At 41.8% G+C, this 24,742-nt stretch overlaps 1 protein-coding gene across 3 annotated transcripts in view; it reads right to left on the bottom strand.

Moving 5' to 3' along the window:
* Nucleotides 1–23,418, bottom strand: part of TMPO (thymopoietin) — a 37,085-nt gene extending 13,667 nt beyond the window's left edge. For 2 of the 3 annotated variants that reach the window (XM_032170959.2, XM_032170960.2), the window contains exons 1-4: nucleotides 22,844–23,401; nucleotides 10,945–11,071; nucleotides 8,165–8,323; nucleotides 2,423–2,520 (exon numbers count right to left, since the gene is read on the bottom strand). In XM_032170959.2, coding sequence (XP_032026850.1) covers nucleotides 2,423–2,520; nucleotides 8,165–8,323; nucleotides 10,945–11,071; nucleotides 22,844–23,122 — 663 coding nt within the window. In that variant the 5' untranslated portion in view covers nucleotides 23,123–23,401. Of the gene's footprint in view, nucleotides 1–2,422; nucleotides 2,521–4,374; nucleotides 7,193–8,164; nucleotides 8,324–10,944; nucleotides 11,072–22,843 lie in introns of those variants that run through there. The other variant, XM_032170958.2, reaches the window with a different exon arrangement.
* Nucleotides 23,419–24,742: the final 1,324 nt, after the last annotated feature.

Raw genomic sequence — 24,742 nt, 5'->3', positions numbered from 1 at the left:
ATGTGGATCCTGTTTGGATCCTGATTTGAATAACATAATCATAAATGAAACATTTCTGAAACTAGAGAAATTTAAACATGAATTAGATACAAATAAATTATTAATTTTATTAGGTGTGATATTGGCACTGTCACTGGAACAGCACTTATCTTTCAGAGATATATGCTAAAATGCTGACTCTTTAATGTGTGAAACAATATGTCAAAGACTGCTTTAATATACTCCAGGAAAAAGCAAAACAAAAAAAGCAAAAGCAATTTAGGGCCAGGCACGGTAGCTCATGCCTGTAATCCCAGCAATCTGGGAGGCCAAGGCGGGTAGATCACCTGAGGTCAGGAGTTCGAGACCAGCTTGGCCAACATGGTGAAACCCGGTCTCTACTAAAAATACAAAAACTAGCCGGGCATGGTGGCAGGAACCTGTAATCCCAGCTACTCACGAGGCTGAAGCAGGAGAACTGCTTGAACCCAGGAGGCAGAGGCTGCAAGTGAGCCGAGATTGTGCCACTGCACTCCAGCCTGGGCGACAGAGTGAGACTCCAAAAAAAAAAAAAAAAGTAATTTAAAAAGCTGGAGGGTGTGGGGTGATGAAACCAAACTGGTAAAACACTGACAACTGTGGCACATCTATGACTGGAGGGTCATTAAACTCTTCCCTCCACTCTTCTACATGTTTTAAATTTTCTGCAATAAAGCCACTGTCTAATTCTGCCTGTCATCTAAACCTACACTCCTTTGACTATTTATTCTGCCCCTCAGTTTGGATTCCCCCAACTCAATTATCCCTTAGACCATCTCTATTATTTATTTATTTATTTATTTATTATTTTTGAGACAGAGTTTCGCTCTTGTTGCCCAGGCTAGAGTGCAATGGTGTGATCTCGGCTCACAGCAACCTCTGCCTCCCGGGTTCAAGCGATTCTCCTGCCTCAGCCTCCTGAGTAGCTGGGATTACAGGCATGCGCCACCATGCCCAGCTAATTTTGCATTTTTAGTAGAGACGGGGTTTCTCCATGTTGGTCAGGCTGGTCTCAAACTCCGGACCTCAGGTGATCCGCCCGCCTCAGCCTCCCAAAGTGCTGGGATTACAGGCGTGAGCCACCATGCCCGGCCTATTTCCTTATTCTTCAGCATGCTCCTGAAGCTATTTGTTAGGACTACTACATAAAAGGACAATAAAACATGTATTCCAGTATTTGGTTCCATGTTAACAAAATCTTCATTCATTCAATGCTCTGTATGTTCTTGTCACAAAGCTCATTTCTAACAAATCGTTCTGAAATTCAACTTACCAACTACATCAAATGAAGAGAGAGACTGACTTGCCTTAAGGAATCAAGAATAATTCCTCTAAGGATTTGATTTTAAAACGACAAACAGGCTGGGCAGGGTGGCTCACGCCTGTAATCCCAGCACTTTGGGAGGCCGATGCAGGTGGATCACCTGAGGTCAGGAGTTTGAGACCAGCCTGGCCAACACGGTGAAACCGTCTCTACTAAAAATACAAAAATTAGCTGAGTGTGGTGGCATGTGCCTGTTATCCCAGCTACTTGGGAGGCTGAGGCAGGAGAATCGCTTGAGCCCGGCAGGGTGGAGGTTGCAGTGAGCTGGGATCATGCCACTGCACTCCAGCCTGGGTGACAAGAGCGAAACTCAGTCACAAACAAACAAACAAAAAAAGTGATAAATAGGAGATGGAAAACATAACCAACTGGACAAATCTTCCAGCTAGACATAGTAGGGGTAAGGAAAATGACTCTAGGAATAGCTGTCTTATAAAGCATCAGCCAAATCAATGCTACATTAGTCAATACTTTGTTCTCTGTAAACAATACTAGGTTAGTCAATAATTTGTTCTCTGTTCATTTATACCTATACTTATTTTCTCCTTAGTTTCCTACATTTCCCTTTTGAAAAACTGAAACGCCTCTTCCACAATAAAAAAGGTAAATTTTCATCTGAAATAAGGAAAGAAAACTGTGGTCTTAGGACCAGACTAGCTTCTGAGTTTAGGAAAGAATCACAGAAGACAAGACAGGCAAACATAAAATCAAACTCAGAAATCTAGAGACAAAGACATAAATATAAAACCTTTCCATTGCTTTTTAAAGAAATTGTATCCAAAGTGTCTAGATATTTCCACCTTTTAAAATATCTTTCAAAACGCCGTATAACTGGCTTTGAACTACATCTAGCACAGACTCAAACACAAATGAGACATTAAAAATTTGCTTTTGCTGTAATCACAGGCTACACTACTGACAAAACCCACAAAGTTTAGATTTTTAGTATCATTTAACAACAGAATTAAGTTTATTGAGCGTGCTGGAATCTGGGTGTCAACCATTAAAGGCTAAGACACGGATTAGTGTTGTCAGGAGGTTATTTATACCTGTACACGGTGATAATAAAACTAAAGATACCTGATTGTGCTCAACTCTTCTTTGCTTGAGTGTTACTGGAGTCTTTGCTCTGCCCTTTAGTGGCTCTCTCTTCTCAAGCTTGAGCTCTATTTTAGAGTCTGGAAATAACATTGGAGAAACCATTACTCTCTGAAACACTCAATGAACGATGATGTTATCCTAACATTAATCGGGAACCCTGGTTTTAGGCACATTAAAAGGTAAAAAACAAGTCTACTGGTAATACCTCACTAGTCCAAAACTGTTTAACTGCAATTTGTCTTGAAAACTGTTTATCCCATTTTTGCTTATTTCCCTTACCCTTTCATCTGACAACCACTTCTTCCTACCTATTCTCCTCTCCTTTATCTGGGACTCACAGCTTTGAACATGAAGTGAATTCAAAATGCTCCCACGAAAGCTTTTCAGTAAGAACAATTTAGATGTGGAAAAAGGCCTTTTAAAATACATAGTTGTTACCATTGTTTTGTCCATACAGTATACTACTACTGTACAGCAAAGGTTGGCTTACTAAATTAAAATTTGGAATAGAGAAGGGAAATTTTAAAAATGAAAAAATTCCATATAGTACCAAGCTTCTACAACAATAAATGGTACCTGTCATAACATTAATAAGTACAGTATAAAAGCTTTTTTGATGTAGTTACAAAAAACCTAGGTACAACTCAGGTAAAGAAGGAATCTTGTTCACAGAAAAATATGACCAATCACAGGTCACTTCTTGTCCCATTCCTTATAATAAAAATAACATTTCTTTGAAGAGAAGTCAATACTTATATACTTGACTTGTCACCATTATAGTTATTAACCTAACAATGCAAGGATATGTATTTTTTAATAGGCTTCAATATTCCAGTCTCCTAGTCTTAAATTCATCATCATTAGAAGATCTAGGTTTTGAAGACTGATTTTAGTTAACATCCCTGGCCGGGCATGGTGGTTCACGCCTGTAATCCCAGCACTTTGGAAGGCTGAGGTGGGCAGATCACCTGAGGTCAGCTCAAGACCATCCTGGCCAACATGGTGAAACCCCGTCTCTACTAAAAATACAAACATTAGCCAGGGTTGGTGGCAGGCACCTGTAATCCCAGCTACTCAGGAGGCTGAGGCAGGAGAATCGCTTGAACCCGGGAGGCAGAGGTTGCGGCAAGCCGAGATCACGCCATTGCACTCCAGCTTTGGGGACAAGAGCGAAACTTCATCTCAAAAAAAAAAAAAAAAAAAAAATCCCTTTTTGTAGACATTTATCATGGTAGAGCAAAATTAATAAGTCAGTTATTACTTCTAAAACTTCTACTACCAAAAATTTAAGTTAGATTACTTTCTTATCAAAGAGACAGAAAGGAAGTCAATTCTAAAGTTTTACGTGAACTCTGAACTTATGTGAAAAAGTGGTCAAGACATCTCTATGTGTCTTGCTAACTTTCCAGTGTTAATAGTTGTTAGTACAGAATCTATTTAATACTTGCAGGTTTCCCAGAAAAGAACAGTGATTTTTACCAAGTTAGTTTAAACAGTTCAATCTTTATTTAGGACTAAGATTTCGAGTCCATCTCCCAACACTTCTATCAATGGATCTGTCAACATATCTACGTTTGGTACAACCCCCAGCAATATAAAATCTATTTTATGCTTTGTTAACTCAGAATCTAAGAACTAGAAAGCACAAAGTAAAAAAAACCATTAGTAGTGGAATAGAAATCGATTAAACAAATAAGGTATCTGGTTACAGATTAATTCCTCTTATAAATTTAGATTCCAACAGTCAATAAAAACATGGTCCTCAAACAGAAGAAAAACCATACAATAATCAGAATATTTTCAATTATACCACTGAAATGTCAAAGTGAGTTTCAATGATGAAATGGAAAAGGGGTGTTCATATACAAATGTGTAACTTGTTGCAACTCCAAGAATAAAGCACACAGAACATGTTTCTGGAGACCACACAACACTGTTCAAATTTAACAACTTTATTGAATTTGCAGAAGCATTCTACAGTAATACATTTTTAAAAATCACATAGCACTCAGTAGGTACATGTATACATGTACATTTCAGAAGACAACAAATAAAATTACTCTCAGAAAGCTGCAAAGATGGACACATATAATCTAAGAATGTCGTAATGGCCAGAGGGAGTACCCAAGAGACCATATTTTATTATGCTTAAGGCTACTATTTTCCACAATACCTCTGCAGTTAAGACTCTTATCTTACAATCATAGAAATGAAAAGATGGTAATACACTGCTTTATACAGACATACAGATACTGGGATATAGTATAATTTCTTATGGCTTTAAAAAAATTTAATTTGCTTTTAGAGTCTATATTGCTAAACTTAACTTTCCACAAAATACAATATATCATGAAAGCAAAGTATTATTTTTTAAAAAGCCCCATTATCTGACAAAATAGATGGTGAACATGCACTATCCCAGGATATCTATTATTATCCAAAGAAGTGTTTCTCAAAGTGTGGTCCGTGGTACTGGTCCATGAATTGGTTGCTACCCGTCAATGAAGAGATAAATTACTTGCATCAGAGTGTAAATCAATACATTGCTTTAGCTATTAATAAAATTTTGCTAAAAAGTCAAATCCTGTCATTGACCTAAAAAGTATGTCTAGATTTAAATTCTTGTGCATGCTTATCTTGCCTGTGGTATGATAAGTAACAGTTTGTAGACTGGTGCTTTGAGTTGCATTGATCTAGACTACTATGATTGATGTTGCAGACACGAATAAATAACAAGCAAAAGTAAGAAAATATGAGCAAAAATATGGACAAGTTATGGAACGTGAAAAGATACTGACATAAAAGTATCAAAAAGAACAAAATCACTGTTCTGAATGTGTAACAAATGTTTAATTCTGTCCTAGGTATAAAGGAAGATGCATATTATTCTATTAAACAGTAAATACTCCTTTTATCCTAATTAGAATTTTCTTAGTTTTGGAGAATTGCAAAAGCATAAGTAAAGCAGGAAATAGAAAACAATTTAGAGACTAATATGTGATCTAGAAAGCTTTAAATTGTTTGTACCAGGCTTCCTATCTATGCAAATCTTTAAAAAAGACAAGTAGTTCTACACAGGCAATTACTTTTATACTGTAATTTGATGGGTAGAAGCTTAACATTTTGTAATTAGCCCTATCTGGAAACTGGAACAACCTTAACAGAAAAGAAAATGTTGGCATAAAAGTACCTGAAAGATAAGATAGATGTCTTTTTGTTCTTAATTTTACTAGTGTTTATTTCCACGCTTTTTAATTACTTTGCATACTTCTCCTCCAAATAATGTTCCACCTTTAAAGGGAGTGGAAGCCAGCTTATTCTTAGAAGCTAAATTAATTTTGCAATCCTTCAGCCAGAGGTATCGATGGTCTACAGTGGAATTTCCCATGGTATGGGCAGCCATCTTCACTTCATCAAACGCAGCTTCACAAATATATGAGGCCGCATCATATGTTTTGCTCAGAATCCCAAGTGCTTGGTGGGTACGACTAGGATCTGAGCTAAGAATCTGTGCAGCCTGACTAATGTCTGCCTGCATAGCCTTAGCTACAAAGGCAGTGTGGGTTGCAATCTGCAATGCTGATGCTGCAGCTTCATATGCTCTACAGAATGCTAAGTCCAACTGTTGATCGCAAGACTCAGTGGAGGCTGCTTGAATACCTGCTAGTGGAGTGGCTTCAGAAATAAACCCTATGATTTCATCATCTACTTTTGGAACTGATAATATCTGTGTTGCCTCTCTGGAAGAAACTGGATATTTGCATGCCAGTGAAGGCAGCTGCCTGTTAACTTGCTGCCATTCTTCTTCAATTACTTTTAAAACAGATTCATGGAAGGGAAAAGATAGTTCTGAGGCATCTGTTTTATCATGCTGTGATTGCTTAGACACTTCTAGACCTAAGGTAGTGAGTGAATCAGAGACAACAGTTTTGGCAAAAGAAGACATCAGTTCGGATCCAGGTATGTTCTGAAATGCCACAGAGGAACCTGAATCCCTTTCCTCCACTGACTTCTCACTCAGTCTAGGGACTTTTCGTGGAGGAGACAGGAATTCAGTTTCTTGAAACTTAGACTGATCAATTCTCTTCTGTATGTTTTCTACATCCAGTGGGGGTGTAGAGTTAGAAGTTCCAGGCAAACTACCTACCCCACCCTGGACCAACAGAGAATTGACATAATCTCTGATTGCCTGGGCAAGTGGCGGAGAAATTAGTTGTGAGCTCTCAGACTCTTCTAGTGCTTTCCTTTTACTGGAGAGAGGCGATTGATCTGAAATATGGGACCTCTCAGGACATAATGGTTGAATTCCACTTTCCTCTCTACCGCAAATATTTTCTACTATGTCTTTATAGTAAGCAGTGGTGGTTTCTTTAATCAGTGAAGGAGAAGCTGCAGTAGAGACCAACATGGCACTGTGTTCAGGCTGAGAAGATGACGAAGAACTTTTCTCTAAACACCTATCATGGCTAGACTTGCATGAAATAAACAAATTCCTTTCAGAGGCTAATTTCTGCAACTGTCCCCTGCCAGGCAAGTTTGTGGCAACAAGAGGCTCCCTAGGTAGGTCTCCCTTAGAAGTATGTACTTTCTTAGCTGCCTGTAGTTCGGTACTGCCCAAAGGAGGACGGGTGGAGATTTCAGGAAAAGAAATACCCTGAAAAAATCCACCACCAGAGGGAGTAGTTCCAAGTTCAGAAAAAGGAACAAAATCCCTAGTGGACTTCACTTTCTTGTGTTCTTTCTTCTTTCCTGTAGAGGCAAAAGAGGCAGGAAGTTTAAGCATTACCTGTGTTTGAGCTGATTTTATTCTTTGCCTCTTTGCTAAAAATAGTGCTGCCAAAGGAAAAGACTCTATAATTTCATATTCTGAACTAATCTGCCAGATTTGCCCTAGTAGACAAAGCTTATTGAGATATAAACAATCTGGATCAAAATAATCACAAGTCGTATTAATTAAAAGTTTACAAAAATCAAGTTGTACTTATAATTTTTAAAGGACATTTATTTCACGTACTATCCTCAAAAAAATTTTAAACATCATGATCAAATTTTAAGGTACTATATAGTCTATTAAAAATATAGTCAAAATATTTGCTTTAAAGTTGCCTTGAGGTCAAATTAACAAAAATTGTGAACAATTTAAATGCCTATCAATAGAGAACAGAGAAAAGATGCCATATTTAAATGCTACCACTATGTATTAATTATGAAGAATAAACATATGTAATTAATAGGATTAGATTTCAAAAATAATGGAGTAAGAAAGAGCAAGTGATAAGATTTAGCATATTAAGTTTTTTATTCTTAAAGTATAAAATAATACCATGTATTAGACAGATGTGTATGTGAAATATAAAACTTGAAAGATGGGCATTGAATTAATAATAGTAGTTACTTCTGTGGAGGTGATAGGTACAGGTAAGTACGAGGAACTTTGCCTTTACTTGTAATACTTTATTCTCTCAGAAAAATGAGATTTGAAGCAAAAAAGACAAAGTTAACTTGCAATTTCAGGTAATGGAAAATCATGAATTTGTACTATGTTGTTTCTTAGAATTTTCAATAAAATGTATTTAAATCAAATTACAGAATTACTCTAATGACATGAATAAAATTTGTGTATCTTGCCAATATTGTTTTAAATTTTACTTTCTTCGTGGTCACTGTATTTTGAGTGTGAAAAAATTACATACATTTGATTAACATCATTTAAAATTTTACCTTCTTCATTGTCACTGTATCTGTCAGAATCATTACTTCCATTCTGCCTTGTATTTTCTGCTGAAGAAGAAATTGTTGGCAGAGGAGTAGAAGATCTTGATTCTGTTCCTTGTTCCCTCAGTTTCAAAAGCTTTTTCTCATATAGCTTCCTGGTTGTTCCTGGATTAAGGCAGAACTTGCTTTAGTACTTGTATTGTTTCATTTAGGGTGCAGCTCAGACACTATCTTCAGCAACATTTTAAGCTATTTTCACCCTTTCTTTTTCTAAACTCGAGTTCTTAAAAAAAAAAAATACTATATAATGTAGCCAGACATAGTGGCTCACGACTGTAAACCCACCACTTTGAGAGGCCGAGGCGGGTGCATCACCTGAGGTCAGGAGTTCGAAATCAGCCTGGCCAACATAGGTAAACTGTATCTCTACTAAAAATACAAAAATTAGCCGGGCATGGTGGCACGTGCCTGTGTTCCCAGCTACTTGAAAGGCTGAGGTGGGACTGCTTGAGGCCAGGTTGAGGCTGCAGTAAGCCATGACTGTGCCACTGCACTCCAGCGTGGACAACAGAGCAAGAGCTTGTCAAAAAAAATAAAATAAAATAAATCAAAATGGAATTTTCTCATCTTGAAGTTATTGCTAAGACCCTCCAAAACTAAGCCATAATCAACACTGCAAAATTTTCATCACCTAAAAGTAATACAACGACGGAAATCCAGTGTATTTAGTCCTAGGTTTTTGTTTTTTAAGGGTATAATTCTTCAATTCCAATCAAGACAGGACTTCCAAAAGGGTACTTTTAATGATAAATTAAAAAGGGGGGCTGGCCGGGCGCGGTGGCTCACGCTTGTAATCCCAGCACTTTGGGAGGCCGAGGCGGGCGGATCACGAGGTCAGGAGATGGAGACCACGGTGAAACCCCGTCTCTACTAAAAATACAAAAAAAATTAGCCGGGCGTGGTGGCGGGCGCCTGTAGTCCCAGCTACTCGGAGAGGCTGAGGCAGGAGAATGGCGTGAACCCGGGAGGCGGAGCTTGCAGTGAGCCGAGATTGCGCCACTGCACTCCAGCCTGGGCGACAGAGCGAGACTCTGTCTCAAAAAAAATAAAATAAAATAAAATAAAATAAAAAAATAAAAAGGGGCTTGGCGCGGTGGCTCACACCTGTAATCCCAGCACTTTGGGAGCCTGAGGTGGGGGGGATCACCTGAGGTCAGGAGTTTCAGACCAGCCTGACCAACATGGCAAAACCCCATCTCTACTAAAAATATAAAAATTAGCCGGGCATGGTGGCAGGTGCCTATAATCCCAGCTATTCGGGAAGCTGAGGCTGGAGAACTGCTTGAACCTGGGAGGCAGAGGTTGCAGTGAGCCAAGATCACACCATTGCACTCTAGCCTGGGCGACAAGAGTGAAACCCCGTCTCAAAAAAAAAAAAAAAAATTTAATAACCTCATTAAGAAAAAGTCTGCCACTAACTCACTTTTTCTTTTTTCCTTTATTTACTTATTTTTTTTTTTTGAGACAGGGTCTTGCTCCACTGCCCCTGGCTGAAGTACAGTAGCTATCATGGCTCACTGCAGCCTTGACCACCCCCCCGCCCACCATCTCAAGCAATCCTTCTGCCTCAGCCTCCTAAGTAGCTGGGACAACAGATTTGTGACACCACACAGTGCTAATTTTAAAATTTTCTGCAGAGATGGGATCTCCCTATGTTGCTCATGCTGGTCTTGAACTCGTGGGCACAAGCAATCCTCCCATCTTGGCCTCCCAAAGTGTTGGAATTACAGGTGTGAGCTACTGCGCCCAGCCATTAACTCATTTATTTGGGCAAATGTGCCCGGCTATGTTACCTCAGATTTTCCTCAATTGTCATATAAGACCCATGTCTCAGCAGAAGTGTGATATAAGTGGCTGGGCACGGTGGCTCACAACTGTAATCCCAGCACTTTGGGAGGCTGAGGCAGGCGGATCACAAGGTCAAGAGATCGAGACCATCCTGGCTAACATGGTGAAACCCCGTCTCTACCGAAAAATACAAAAAATTAGCCAGGCGTGGCAGTGGGCACCTGTAGTCCCAGCTACTCGGGAGGCTGAGGCAGAATGGCATGAACCCGGGAGGCAGAGCTTGCAGGGAGCCAAGATCGCGTCACTGCACTCCAGCCTGGGCGACAGAGCAAGACTCCATCTCAAAAAAACAAAAAACAAAACAAAACCCAAAAAAAAAAAAAAAAAAGAAGTATGATATATAAAACAATCTCGGCCGGGCGCGGTGGCTCACGCCTGTAATCCCAGCACTTTGGGAGGCCGACGCGGGCGGATCACGAGGTCAGGAGATCGAGACCATTCTGGCTAACACGGTGAAACCCCATCTCTACTAAAAATACAAAAAATTAGCTGGGCGAGGTGGCGGGCGCCTGCAGTCCCAGCTACTCGGGAGGCTGAGGCAGGAGAATGGCGTGAACCCCCGGGGGGCGGAGCTTGCAGTGAGCCGAAATCACGCCACTGCACTCCAGCCTGGGCGACAGTGAGACTGTCTCAAAAAAAAAAAAAAAAAAAAAAAAAAACACAATCTCAACAATAGAGGTAATTTTGGAGATTATCTAATTCAATCCTCTCATTTTATTTCACTCATTTAGAGTCAAAGAAACACAGGTTCTGCTGATACAAATGATTAATGACAAACCAGTCCTTAGAACCTAAACTAACTGCTAAACAAAAGGAGGAAATAATTTGGGGTCCTGCTTCAGAGAAAAGATACTATACTTGAAATTTTATCAACTTACCCACAATAGGACCAGGATTCACTCCGTATTTCACAAGCTGATCCAAAAGATCTTCATTAGTGAGCTCTGTTACATCTAGATCATCTTTATCATCTTGTCTGGGTTTATCAGTTTTTTTTGTGGCTTTCTGTAAACAAAGTCCAGTAATCATTTCTATATGAATTAAAGTATTCACTTACTAGATAATAACCTGTATAACATAAACATGCAGATTCACTACCAAGTTGGTTTATAGTAATATTAGGCCTTAGCAATTTGATTAAATTAAGAGCAACTCATTATTGGAGAACATTTTCTAAGTTGAACTGTAATCATACAAACCGCACAGCCAAGCAAGTAACTTAAATTTTAAAGACACTGTTGTTAAAATAATCCATTCTGGATTACCTATCTAAAAGAGGTAGTAATGGCATCAAAAACGCAAAAGAGCAACTAAAACTGACTTTGGATAACATTTTCTTTTAAATAACCTTTTTATTTTATTTTTTTAATGACACAAGGTCTAGCTATGTCACCCGGGCTGGAGTACAGTGGCTCCATCTCAGCTCACTGCAACTCCCACCTCCCAGGCTGAAGCGATCCTCCCACCTCAGTCTCCCAAATAGTTGGGACTACAGGTGCGCACCACCACCCCTGGCTTTTTGCGTGTTTTTTTTTTTTTTTCTTGTAGAGATGGGGTTTTTGCCATGTTGCCCAGGCTGGTCTCGAACTCCTAGACTCAAGTGATCAGCCCACCTTGGCCTCCCAAAGAGTTAGGATTACAGTTGTAAGCCACTGCACACAGCCTAAATAACCAAAAATTATATTTCATTTCTTAAAGCATATAACTCCAATGGCAAGGGAAACAGATCAGCATGAACCTTGCAAAGTAAAGCCAGACTGGGCTTAAAATTTTTCATCTAAATGATCATGAATGCTACTTACTTTTTGATAATCCTTAAAAATTTAAATTAATCCAGGAAAGTTTAAGACTTTACCATACAGGCTTACATATACATATATATATATATATATATATATAAATGATTTTTTCTTTTCTTTTTTTTTTTTGAGATGGAGTCTCACTCTGTCACCAGGCTGGAGTGCAGTGGCGCAATCTCTGCTCACTGCAACCTCCGCCTCCCAGGTTCAAGGGATTCTCTTGCCTCAGCCTCCCGAGTAGCTGGGAGTACAGGTGTGTGCCACCACGCCCAGCTAATTTTTGTACTTTTAGTAGAGACGGGGTTTCAACATGTTGGCCAGAATGGTCTCAATCTCTTGACCTCGTGATCCGCCCACCTCAGCCTCCCAAGGTGCTGGGATTACAGGTGTGAGCCACTGCGCCCGGCCAGAAATGATTTTCTTTAAATAGCATATGAGAACTTAAGAAGGCCAAATGAATACAGTTGGCTCTCCATTCTCCCAAATGAATACAGCTGGGTTCTACATATGTGACTTCAACCAACCACAGATCAAAAATACTTGGGGAAAAAAAATGACAGTACAACAATAAAAATACGGAATAACAACTATTTACATAGCACTTACATTGTATTAGGCATTATAAGTAATCTAGAGATGATCTGAAATATAAGAGAGGATGTGTGTAGGTTACTACACCACTTTATATTAAGGGACTTACTAAAACATCCTCAGAGTTTGAGATCCATGGCCGGGTCCTGGAACCAATCTCCACCCCAAGGATAGGAGACAGGACTGTAAACTCCTTGTAACACAGTTATTTTAGTAGCTAGTTTATGACTTAGGAAGGAAATCTGACAGACTTCATGGTTACATTATCACCTGTGACACAGTTTAGTCACCAGATTAACTTCTGTACCACCAGTTTACTAAAAATAGTCAAAACAACTTGAAACAAACTTTGAGGGAAAACTTAAAAATTTTAAAATTAATTTCTACAAAGGCAGTATTTACTGGAAAAACTATAAATTTCCAAGGTTGAACAAACAAAAAGGAAGCAAAAGTACGCACACCTTTTAAGGCTGTGGCAAACAGCCTGACAAATGCCTCAGTGATCACAGAAAAAACTAGAGAGTACTGAACAAAAAAATGGCTAATTAAACAATGGCAACATCAAAGTATATTTTACGAAAAAGGCTAAAATTATAAAGTTGTATGGAATGCTCACTTTCCAATCATATTAGGGGGAAAAATCAGGCATTATTTGAGTATGTACTGGAATTCCTGTTTTTAACAATAAAAATGTTCTGACCTAGAATTCTCAGGCTCAAATCAAATCTTTTTTTTTTTTTTGAGACTGTGTCTCACTCTTATCCAGGCTGGAGTGCAGTGGCGCAATCTTGGCTCACTGCAACCTCCACATCCCAGGTCCAAGTGATTCTCCTGCCACAGCCTCCTCAGTAGCTGGGATTACAGGTGTGCACCACCACGCCCGGCTAATTTTTGTATTTTTAGTAGAGACGGGGTTTCAGCATGTTGGCCAGGCTGGTCTTTCCCAACTCCTGACCTCAAATGTTATGCCCGCCTGAGCCTCCCAAAGTGCTAGGATTATGGGCGTGAGCCATGGAACCTGGCCTGAAATACTTCAAATAAAGCAAGATATGAGAAATTCTTTTTAAGAAGCTGCTAATGGCTAATCATTCTATAATCACAAGCCAAAAAACGTTCACCAAAAAAATAGCTGCTCATAAGAACAATTATGTCAACTTATGAGAAATCTTAAATAGATGGCTGTGGAGAGTTACAGTGAGAGTACTTTTAGCAGGCTTTAATTCACATACATTGCACTGACCTAGAACTGTCAGGCTCAAATCTGGAAGCAACCCACACCATAATATCCAAATAGTTGCCTAGAGTCTAAGAGTTTTACGACTTATTTCTGAATTCAAGAAAAGATTTAATCAAACAAACTTAATCCTATGTTACTGACTTACTCAAATTTTCCAAAAAGTGCAGTCAGGTGGTACAGAAAAACTAAATAATGCTTAAAATAAAAATAAAATATGGAAAAATAATCAATCAGGTTCAAATTATTTGTACATAATCCCCACTACCACGAGAATGTTCAAATTTACTATCAATAAAACATCCAGGAAATTCCAACTTTTCAAACCCGCCTGAGAGGTTTTCAAGAAATCTCTTTGGGCCAGGTGCAGTGGCTCATGCCTGTAATCTCAGCACTTTGGGAGACCAAGGTGGGTGGATCACTTTAAGTCAGGAGTTCGAGACCAGCACGGCCAACACGGCGAAACCCCGTCTCTATTAAAAATGCAAAAATTAGCCGGGTGTGGTGGCACATGCCTGTAATCCCAGCTACTTGGGAAGCTGAGGCAGGAGAATTGCTTGAACCTGGGAGGCGGAGGTTGCAGTGAGTCGACATCATGCCGCTGCACTCCAGCCTAGGCGATAGAGCAAGACTGTCTCAAAAAAAATCTTTTTTTTTTTTCTTTTTCAAGGTGGAGTCTCTTATTCTGTCGCCCAGGCTGGAGTGCAGTAGCGCGCCATCTCACCTCGCTGCAACCTTCCACCTCCCAAGTTCAAGTAACTCTCCTGCCTCAGCCTCCTGAGTATCTGGGACTACAGGTGCATGCTACCATGCCCAGCTAATTTTTGTACTTTTAATAGAGACAGGGTTTCACCATTTTGGCCAGGCTGGTCTCAAACTCCTGAGCTCGTGATTTGCCTGCCTCGGCCTTCTAAAGTGCTGGGATTACAGGCGTAAGCCACAGCACCCAGCCCAAAATCTTAACTCATTACCTCTATTTGGAAAGGTCTTACCCATTTCTGATTCTTCACCTTGGGCCAGATAATGTTTGTAATTGTGTAGCCCAGGTGATCTGGATACAGCATTGAGGCACGCAACAGAAAGCAGGAGCACTATCATCCTCATATTTTTATTCCAAGCATTTAAAAATTTCTAAAAAGACTGATACAGGAATAGCCCCCTGATAAATGTTTTGTCAAATCCAGGGAAGGAAAAAGTAATTTATTTTTGAAAATCCATTTCTTATTAGAAATAACAGGTCTATCAAATCTAAGTAAAAACCAATTCTCGGCAGTGGCTCATGTCTGTAATTCTAGCACTTTGGGAGGCCGAGGAGGGAGGATCAATTCAGGTCAGGAGTTTGAGACCAGCCTGGCCAACATGGTGAAACCCTATCTCTACTAAAAATACAAAAATTAGCCAGGTCTGATCACACACGCCTATAGTCCTAGCTACTCGGGAGGCTGAGGCTGGAGAATCACTTGAACTGGGTAGGCAAAGATTGCAGTGAGCCAAGATTGCGCCACTGCACTCCAGCCTGGGTGATAAGGCCAGATTTCGCCTAAAGAAAAAAAAGAAAGAAAATCAATTATATTTCCTTCAAACATAATGAAAAACATCAGCTGAACAAAGATATCTTAAATAAGTGACCAACAAATCTACATAAGGTAATCAAACAGATTAAAACCAAAAACATGATTTTTTTTTTTTGAGATGGAGTCTCACTCTGTTGCCCAGGCTACAGTGCAGTGGCATGCCCTCCATCTCCCAGGTTCAAGAGATTCTCCTGCCTCAGCCTCCCAAGCAGCTGAAATTACAAGTGTGTACCACCGCACCCGACTAATTTTTGTATTTTTATAAGAGACAGGGTTTCACCATGTTGGCCAGGCTGGTCTCGAACTCCTGACCTCAGGTGATCCACCTGCCTCGGCCTCCCAAAGTGCTGGGATTACAGGTGTGAGCCACCGCGCACAGCCAAACGTGATTTTTAATCTGTCAGGAAAAAAGTTCCAGAAAAGTGATGTCATTTTATAAATCTTAGATTTAATAAGGATAAAAAATTAGGAGACAGTGTGCTATACATGATTAGCAGTTTCAGTCAGGAAAAAGGAAGCATTAGTTGCATTAAATTCTGCCTCCAGAAAGCTCTGTTCCTTTAAGTAGATCACTTAAGAGTTTCACTCAAAAATAGTGAGTACCTACTATGCTACCCGATGATCTCTAATGTATTTTTTCAACTTTAAAACCCAACAGCTCTATGATATCACCGATGAGCTACTCTAATTCCTTTATCTCTACCTCTAGTATAAAGATGCTGAACCATAACAATATATTCTACTGGACACTTATTATGTATTATGTACTGAGTTGTGTTCCAAGTGTCTTTGCATTAACTTACAGAATCTGAAAAATCTATGGAATAAGATGCTAATATCCCCATCTGACAACTCAGAAAACTGAGGTTCAAGCATGCACTTCACTAACTCAGGAAATCTGCATGCTGTGATATACACGTCACTTTCACGTATCTACCTTATTCGTTTCCCAAAATTATATTTTAGTAACTTTGCATTGTATTGCCCTGACATTAAAGACAAAAATTCAGAAATCATTTGTTGTAATAGCTATTAATTACTAAGCACTAGACACTTCACATATGCAACGGCATGCACTCCTCAATCTGATATATTTTAGTAACTTTGCATTGTATTGCCCTGACATTAAAGACAAAAATTCAGAAATCATTTGTTGTAATAGCTATTAATTACTAAGCACTAGACACTTCACATATGCAACGGCATGCACTCCTCAATCTGATTAAGTAGCTATTAGATTATTCCTCTATTTCAGGTGAAAATAGAGGATCTTAGATTAAGACACTGTTCAGTGTCATATCAATAAGTGGCAGACATGGAATTTGAATCTATGATTCACAAGTCTGTAAACTTAACACCTTATTATACAGTGGTGGTCAATTTGTGATTTAATTAACACTTCCTATTGGTAGCATGCTTTTATGTTCTTTTCCAGGTCTTCAAATATTTCCTATTGAGAATTCATAATTTGGCCAGGAGGAGTAGCTCACACCTACAATCCCAACGCTTTGGGAGGCCTAAACGGGAGGATCCCTTGAGGCCAGGAATTCAAGACTAGCCTGGTCAACATAGTGAGACTATCTCTATAAAAATTTTAAAAATTAGCTAGGCATGGTGGCACACGCCTGTAGTCCCAGCTATTCCAGAGGCTTGAGCCTAGGAGTTTGAGGCTGCAGTGAGCTATGATCATACCACTACACTACAGTCTGAGGGGACAGAGCGAGACCCTACCTCTAAACACACACACACACACACACACACACACACACACACACACACACACAGACAGGCGCAGTGGCTCACACCTGTAATCCCAGCACTTTAGGAGGCTAAGGGGGGCAGATCACAAAGTCAGGAAGGAGTTTGAGACCAGCCTGACCAACATGGTGAAACTGTCTCTACTAAAAATACAAAAATTAGCTGGGCATGGTGGTGCACGCCTGTAATCCCAGCTACTCAGGAGGCTGAGGCAGGAGAATCACTTGAACCCGGGAGGCGGAGGTTGCAGTGAGCCGAGATTGCGCCACTGCACTCCAGCCTGGATGACAGAGCAAGACTCCTTCTCAAACACACACTCATAATTCACCAGAACAGATCATTCAAGCATATTATGCTGCACTAGATCCAAGTGGCTACACCTTCAGGTCTGCCTCTTAAAACAAAAAGGCAGACTGCCAACTCTGTAAATGTTTATTTTTGTGTCCACAAACTAGGTAATTTCAACACCTAAAAATATTGGTAGCAAGATACATAAAATAAAAAGCTTAGAAATAAGAAAAAAAAAAAACAAAACTTTAAGAAGGAAAGTTTTGTCACATTACACCAATGAATCCAAGAGACTATGGTAGAGGCTGAAATGAAACAATTTTTTATTTAATTAAAAATCTTCCCCATAGGCCGGGCACGGTGGCTCAAATCTGTAATCCCAGCACTTTGGGAGGATCACAAGATCAGGAGATCCAGACCATCCTGGTAACACAGCGAAACCCCGTCTCTACTAAAAATACAAAAAAATTAGCCGGGTGTGGTGGCGGGCGCCTGTAGTCCCAGCTAATCGGGAGACTGAGGCAGGAGAATGGCGTGAACCCGGGAGGCGGAGCTTGCAGTGAGTGGAGATCACGCCACTGCAGTTCAGCCTGGGTGACAGAGCAAGACTCCGTCTCAAAAAAAAAAAATTCCTCATAAACCCATGATTAAACAGAAGGTATATGCATGCAAATAGTTAATCTTGGCCAAATCCACATTAATGCTTGATTTGTCTTAAAATGTTAAAAATCTCCCTCATCTGCAACTCTCAAACATAATTTGGCTTTCTCCTATAATAAATATTTTTATTCCTTTTTTGCCACCCCATTATGCAGAAGATTATAAATATTAAGAAATATGACCTGGAGGCCGGGCGCGGTGGCTCACGCCTGTAATCCCAGCACTCTGGGAGGCCGAGGCAGGCAGATAACAAGATCAGGAGATAGAGACCATCCTGGGTAACACAGTGAAACCCCGTCTCTACTAAAAATACATAAAATTAGCCAGGTGTGGTGGCAGGCGCCTGTAGTCTCCGCTAGGCAGAGCTTGCAGGGAGCAGAGATTGTGCCACTGCACTCCAGCCGGGATAACAGACTGAGACTCCGTTTCAAAAAAAGAGAAAGAAAAAAGAAAAGAAAAGAAAAAAAAGAGAAAGGAAAGAAAGAAAGAAAGAAAGACCTGGTATTGGCCGGGTGAGGTGGCTCACGAGGTCAGGAGTTCCAGACCAGCCTGACCAACATGGTGAAACCCTGTCTCTACTAAAAATACGAAAATTAACCAGGAGTAGTGGTGCGCGCCTGTAAGTAATCCCAGCTACTCAGGAGGCTGAGGTAGGAGAATTGCTTGAATTTGGGAGGCAGAGGTTGCAGTGAGCCGAGATCATGCCACTGCACTCCAGCCTGGGTGGCAGAGTGAGACTCCATCTCACACACACACACACACACACACAGAAAAGAAAAAGAAAAGAAAAAAAAAAAGAAATATAGTTGGCCAGGCGCGGTGGCTCACGCCTGTAATCCTAGCACTTTGGGAGGCTCAGGCGGGTGGATCAGCTGAGGTCAGGAGTTTGAGACCAGCCTGGCCAAGATGGTGAAACCCCGTCTCTACTAAAAATACAAAAATCAGCCGGGCGCGGTGGTGGGCACCTGTAATCCCAGCTACTTGGGAGGCTGAGGCAGGAGAATCGCTTGAACCCGGGAGGCAGAGGTTGCAGTGAGCTGACATCACACCACTGCACTCTTGCCTGGGTGACAGAGCAAGACTCTGTCTCAAAAAAAAAAAAAGAAAAGAAATACGACCTGGTATTATTTTTATATGGGGCTAAAAATGACCAAAACATAAAATATAGTATATATAAGAGCAATTGACATGAATAATTTTATACATCAATTATGTCTTCTTTTCCTGTAAGTTTAAAATTATTTTTTCCCATGGCTGATAAAAACATCGACCAGACTCCTAATTATAACTCACTTGTACTTAATGTACTTTAAAACAGAAAATGACGCTACTGACTACCAATATTTTTCTTCAAGTTGTTGGCATGGCTATTAAGCCCAGTCAAGGGTAAACACCTCTTGAGTTTTAAATATTCCAGGTAGAAGATATTTAAACCTATAATTATGAAGTTTTCTTTATATGGATGAAATAATTAAATGAAATGTAAAGAGCTTAATTACCGTGCCAATAGACCTACTAGGTACTCTAAAAAACATTACTTCTGGGCTGGGTGCCGTGGCTCATCCTTGCATTCCCAGCACTTTGGGAAGCGCAGGGGTACAGATCACCTGAGGTCAGGTGTTCAAGACCAGCCTGGCCAACATAGTGAAACCCTCTCTCTATTAAAAATACAAAAATTAACCGGGTGTGGTAGTGCACGCCTGTAATCCCAGCTACTCGGGAGGCCGAGGCAGGAGAATCATTTGAACCCAGGAGGCGGAGGTTGCAGTGAGCTGAAATCCGGCCATTGCACTCCAAACTGGGAAATGGAGACTCCGTCTCAGAACAAAACAAACAAAACAAAACAACAAGAACAAAAATTACTTCATTTTGGCCGGGCGCGGTGGCTCACGCCTGTAATCCCAGCACTTTGGGAAGCCGAGGCGGGAGGATGATGAGGTCAGGAGATCGAGACCATCTTGGCTAACCCAGTGAAACCCCGCCACTACTAAAAATACAAAAAATTAGCTGGGGGTGTAGTCCCAGCTACTCGGGAGGCGGAGACAGGAAACTGGCGTGAACCCGGGAGGCAGAGCTTGCAGTGAGCCAAATCACGCCACTGCACCCCAGCCTGGGCGACAGAGGGAGACTCCGTCTCAAAAAAAAAAATACTTCATTTTACTCAAAACTTATTTACATGATGCTAACCAACTTCAATTAACATATGAGCTGGACAGACAAGTAAATAAACACAATTCATTTTTAAATCCCCAAAGTTTTAAACCCAGTAGTTAAGAACACTTGGTAGGAACTCAAAATTGCTGGATAATCTTAACTTAAAAATTTTTACATTTAGGTCTTCTTACCCCCCCGCAAAGAACACAAGGTAGATGGGGACATAAACTCTCTTTTACCAAGTGGCGGACAGGAAAACATTAAAACTGAGATGGTTGTTTCTGTGTAAAAGAAATCATCCTCAAAATAAATAGGAACCAAGGCTGAGGCAGGATTGCTTGAGGCCAAGAGTTCTAGACCACCCTGGACAACACAGAAAGCCTGTGTACCAAAAAAAAAAAAAAAAAAAAGATTAAAAAATTAGCCGGGTGTAGTGGCGCATGCCCCGTTGCCCTTGCTACTCAGGGAAGCTGAGGCAGGAGGCTCTCGTGAGCCAACGAGTTTGAGGCTGCAGTAAGCTATGATCACATCCCTGCACTCTGGCCTGAGCAACAGAGCGAGATCCCGCCTAAAAATAATAGCCAGTAATTCTATTATAAATATACAACCAAAAACCACGGTTTAATACATTTGCACAGAGGACCAATAAAGGATTCTATAAAAAACTAGGTTTTTTATAAAGTGTGCTGATGTAAATATTACATTTTCAAACAACTTTTTTTTTGAGACGAAGTCTCGCTCTTGTCCCCCAGGCTGGAGTGCGATGGCGCGATCTCGGCTCACTTCAAACTTCGCCTCCCGGGTTCAAGCGATTCTCCTGCCTCGGCCCCCGCCACCAGGCACGGGTAATTTTTCTATTTTTCTTTAGTAGAAACGGGGTTTCACCATATGGGCCAGGCTGGTCTAGAACTCCTGACCTCAGGTGATCCACCCGCCTGGGCCTCCCAAAGTGCTGGGCTTACAGGCGTGAGCCACCGCGCCCGCCCTCAACTAACTCTACTTAAAGAGTTAAATACTACCTTCTTTTTCAGAGCAGGGAAACATAACGGATAAGCGGGTACGCTTTATTTCAAAAGTAAATTTGTTCATTAAGAAATTAAAGAAGCTTTCCACAAAACAAGATGTCGAAACAATAAGGTGTGATTAGTCTTTTACTTATTGTACAAATATTTGGCATTACTATGTGCCAGACACCGGACTGAAGACGTTTGGTAAAACTTTCAACTTCTCTAAAGCCGAGGATAAGATTTTCAATTAAATTAACATGTGTCTATTACATTTGTCTTTCATTTCTGCCTGAGTAGCCGGGAAAACACATTAGACAGGTTCCTCAAAAACTAAAGTAAAATTTGAAGGAAGGAATAATTTCGGTTTAAACTAGTGATCATTCGCAACAACTCCAAACACCACATTCACTGTCTCTTACAAGGCATTTTATGTTACACCAATTACTAGTTTTAGCTTCATCCTATTACGATTTGAAGCCCGGTAACTCGGCAGGCATAAGCAAACCCACAAAAAGCATATTAAAATCCACAGGAAAAAAAGCAAACTATTCTCAAACAAAACACGCTTTGCTGGAGCCGATTTGAGATTTAACCAGGATCAGATATTCCAAATTGCAATACTGATGCACCAGAACGTCATGAAATAAATTTTTCCTGAATCCTAATCTTTCCTTTCCTCAAGCAAAATTTACCAATATGGGGGGGAAAATGCAATCCAAACTGCAATTTTCAAATATTTGTTTGCAGGGCCAGGCCCGGTGGCTCACGCCTGTAATCCCAGCACTTTGGGAGGCCGAGATGGGTGGACCACCTGAAGTCAGGAGTTCGAGACCAGCCTGACCAACTTGGAGAAATGGGTCTCTACTAAAAAATACAAAAATTAGCCGGGCGTGGCGGCGCATGCCTGTAGTCCCAGCTATTCGGGAGGCTGAGGCAGGAGAATCGCTTGAACCCGGGAGGTGGAGGTTGCGGTGAGCCGCGATCTCGCCATTGCACTCCAGCCTGGGCAACAAGGGCGAAACTCCATCTCAAAAAATAAATAAATAAATAATAAATAAAAAAATTATAATAGGCGCTTAAAAATATGGTTTAAAATGCTCCTTTTAATTCGGCATGAAGCTGTTCCGCCAAAAGATGGCCTGTTGCTTGGAAAAATTAAGACAAACTAGAAAACATAAACGGTTCAAAAAGCCCTCCATACGCAAAAGTATAAAAAGGCGGGAATTTCCTTATTTCAAATTTTGGTTAGAAATTAGTGTGTCATCAGTTGCCCTCCAGGGAGCGCTCTGAGACTCTGTTGCGAGTCATTTCAGTTAATAAAGCGGGAAAACGCTCGAACTTAACCTATAGCATTTTGGGGCCACCCCTCCAGAGCTTTCGAAAGGGCACGGAAGTCCCCGTCTAAACGCCCGCTGCAGGCGGCTGGTGGTCCAGGGAAGCGACGTCGCCCGCGTGCAAAACCGCCGCCAACGCAACTACACACCTCCCAGACCCACACGTTAAAGAACGCGAACCCCGCGGCCCCAACTTCTGGCCTCTCCGCTCCGGCGCCTGCAGCCCCCCGGGGAAGGGGCGACGCGAGGGGGCGCCGGGACAGCCCTGCACCTGGGAGGCCCGAGGGGGCGCCCGGGAGGGAGGGGCTGCAAACGGCGGGGAGCGCGCGCGGCAACCGCCAAACGCCCGCCTTTGTGGCCCCGGCCCCGCGTCCTTACCCTGCCGACGGCTGCTCGGCTCCGGCCCGCGGCGGCGGCCCCAGAGCCGAGGACCGGGGTGGGCTCGCGCTCCTCGTCACTGGAGAAGTCCGGGGGCCCCTTGCTGTTGGCGCCGGCGGCGAGAGGCAGCCGGTTGCGCGCCGTGAGGTGCTGCAGGTAGAGCTGGACGTACACGTCTTTGCGCTGCTCCCCGGCCGGCAGCGTCACATTGTTGGCGACCAACTCACTCTTTAACTTGTCTTTTGTCAGGACCGAGGGGTCTTCCAGGAACTCCGGCATCTCGGGGATTAGCGAAGCCCCCTCCCCGCAGCCTTCGCCGCCGCAGCTCACGCCGGCGGGCTTGCTTCTGGCCGGGGGCCGCGCTGCCGCCTCCAAGCCTCACGGCTCCTGCCCGGGAAGAGCTCGGCGGGGCGGAACAAAAACTCGCGGACACAAAGCCAAGCCAGACCCGGACACAAAAGACCCCAGAGCCGAACTACGAACCAAGTGCGGCCAAGCTGGAAGCCCGCACCAACCCGAGCCCACACACTACAGGCAGGAGGCGAGCAGCCTGCTTCGCCCACGCCCCAAGAACGCGCGCCGCCATTGGCGGGCGACGGGAGGAAGCGCGGCGGTGATTGGCGGGACGGCTCGCGCGGGTTCCATTAGCCGCCGCGCAGAGCGAGAGGAGGTAGAAACGCAGTTTAAAAGGCGCTGGGGCGGGAGCCGAGGCTCCCGGCCCGCTTCTGTTTTCCTTTTCTCCACACTTCCCCTTAAACGCCGATAAGGGACAGGTCGTAGTGCTTTTGCGCGCCGTTTCCTCTCCCTCCCCCAGCTTGAGAAGCAGCTTTCGTCTCTGGGGTCGATCGCCTACGGACGGGCCGAATTCCACGCCAGCTGTGAGGACCCTTGGCTGGGCCTTTCTTCCTCCCGGGACACTGAAGCTCCGAAGAGTAGCCGCAGCCTTGCCTTCCCCAAACGCTAGCCCTGAAGAGGGAGAAAAGAAGCGAGGCTTGTCTGCAGGCACTCATGTTCCTTGATTTGATTTACTTTGGGAGGGGGAGGGCGGGGAGTTACCCCTCTCTCCTCGCGAACGCTTCTTTTGTTCCAGAAACCCAGGGGAAGCCAGACCTCTGCTATCGGGCACTTTAGATTACCCTTGAATTTGTGACAAAAGTGTACTATACCATTCACTTTTTAGTCTCATAGTTGGGGCATGTCTAAATTGTTTAATTTGAACAGTGCGTTCAGACTCAAGACAAATTCGCTCTTGCCTTTTTGTTGAAACCCATCTCTGGCTTTGGATCCCACCACCCGTAAGAATCTTAAATCTAACGTTTGATAACAAAACGAAGCAGAAGCCTTGGGAACCCCCTCAATGGTCAATTTAAAATAACAGATGGTGCATAATCCTAAAGGAAGACTAGTGACCTATAATTAGGCCTAGAACCCTAATCAAACCCGTGTTACTGATCCAAATTAAAACCTGGTAGAATCTCATACATTGACTGCAATTAAAATGTTTGCCTGGAAATTAGTATCACTGATGACAAATATTTGTATTTCTGATGAATATGTATGTTTAAAGATGCTTTCTTTCTAGAAAGGAAAGGAGACCTTGGATTTAGGGTGTGTTAATCATTTCCCCAGAATCTGAGCTCCAAACTATGTTTTAGAAACTGGTTAAATTTTTTTTTTAAATGTTTGCCTGCTTTCTACATTGTTAGGTTAGAATACATTTAAAACAAACGCCTTCACTAAAAATGTTTCCTAGGATTTAAGCGACTTACTTTTATTCAAATTACGATATTATTTCTTTTAGTGATAATTATTTTCCTAGAGGTAACTAATTCCTTTATAAAAATCTCAGTATTCACATACATTTAAGCAATGGTATTAAGCTCAATAATGCAAACTAAA

The sequence above is a fragment of the Hylobates moloch genome, unplaced genomic scaffold, assembly GCF_009828535.3.
Source record: "Hylobates moloch isolate HMO894 unplaced genomic scaffold, HMol_V3 SCAFFOLD_12, whole genome shotgun sequence".
NCBI lineage: Eukaryota > Metazoa > Chordata > Mammalia > Primates > Hylobatidae > Hylobates > Hylobates moloch.
Note: the sequence above shows the minus strand (reverse complement) of the source record. Positions and strands in the feature narration are given on the sequence as shown.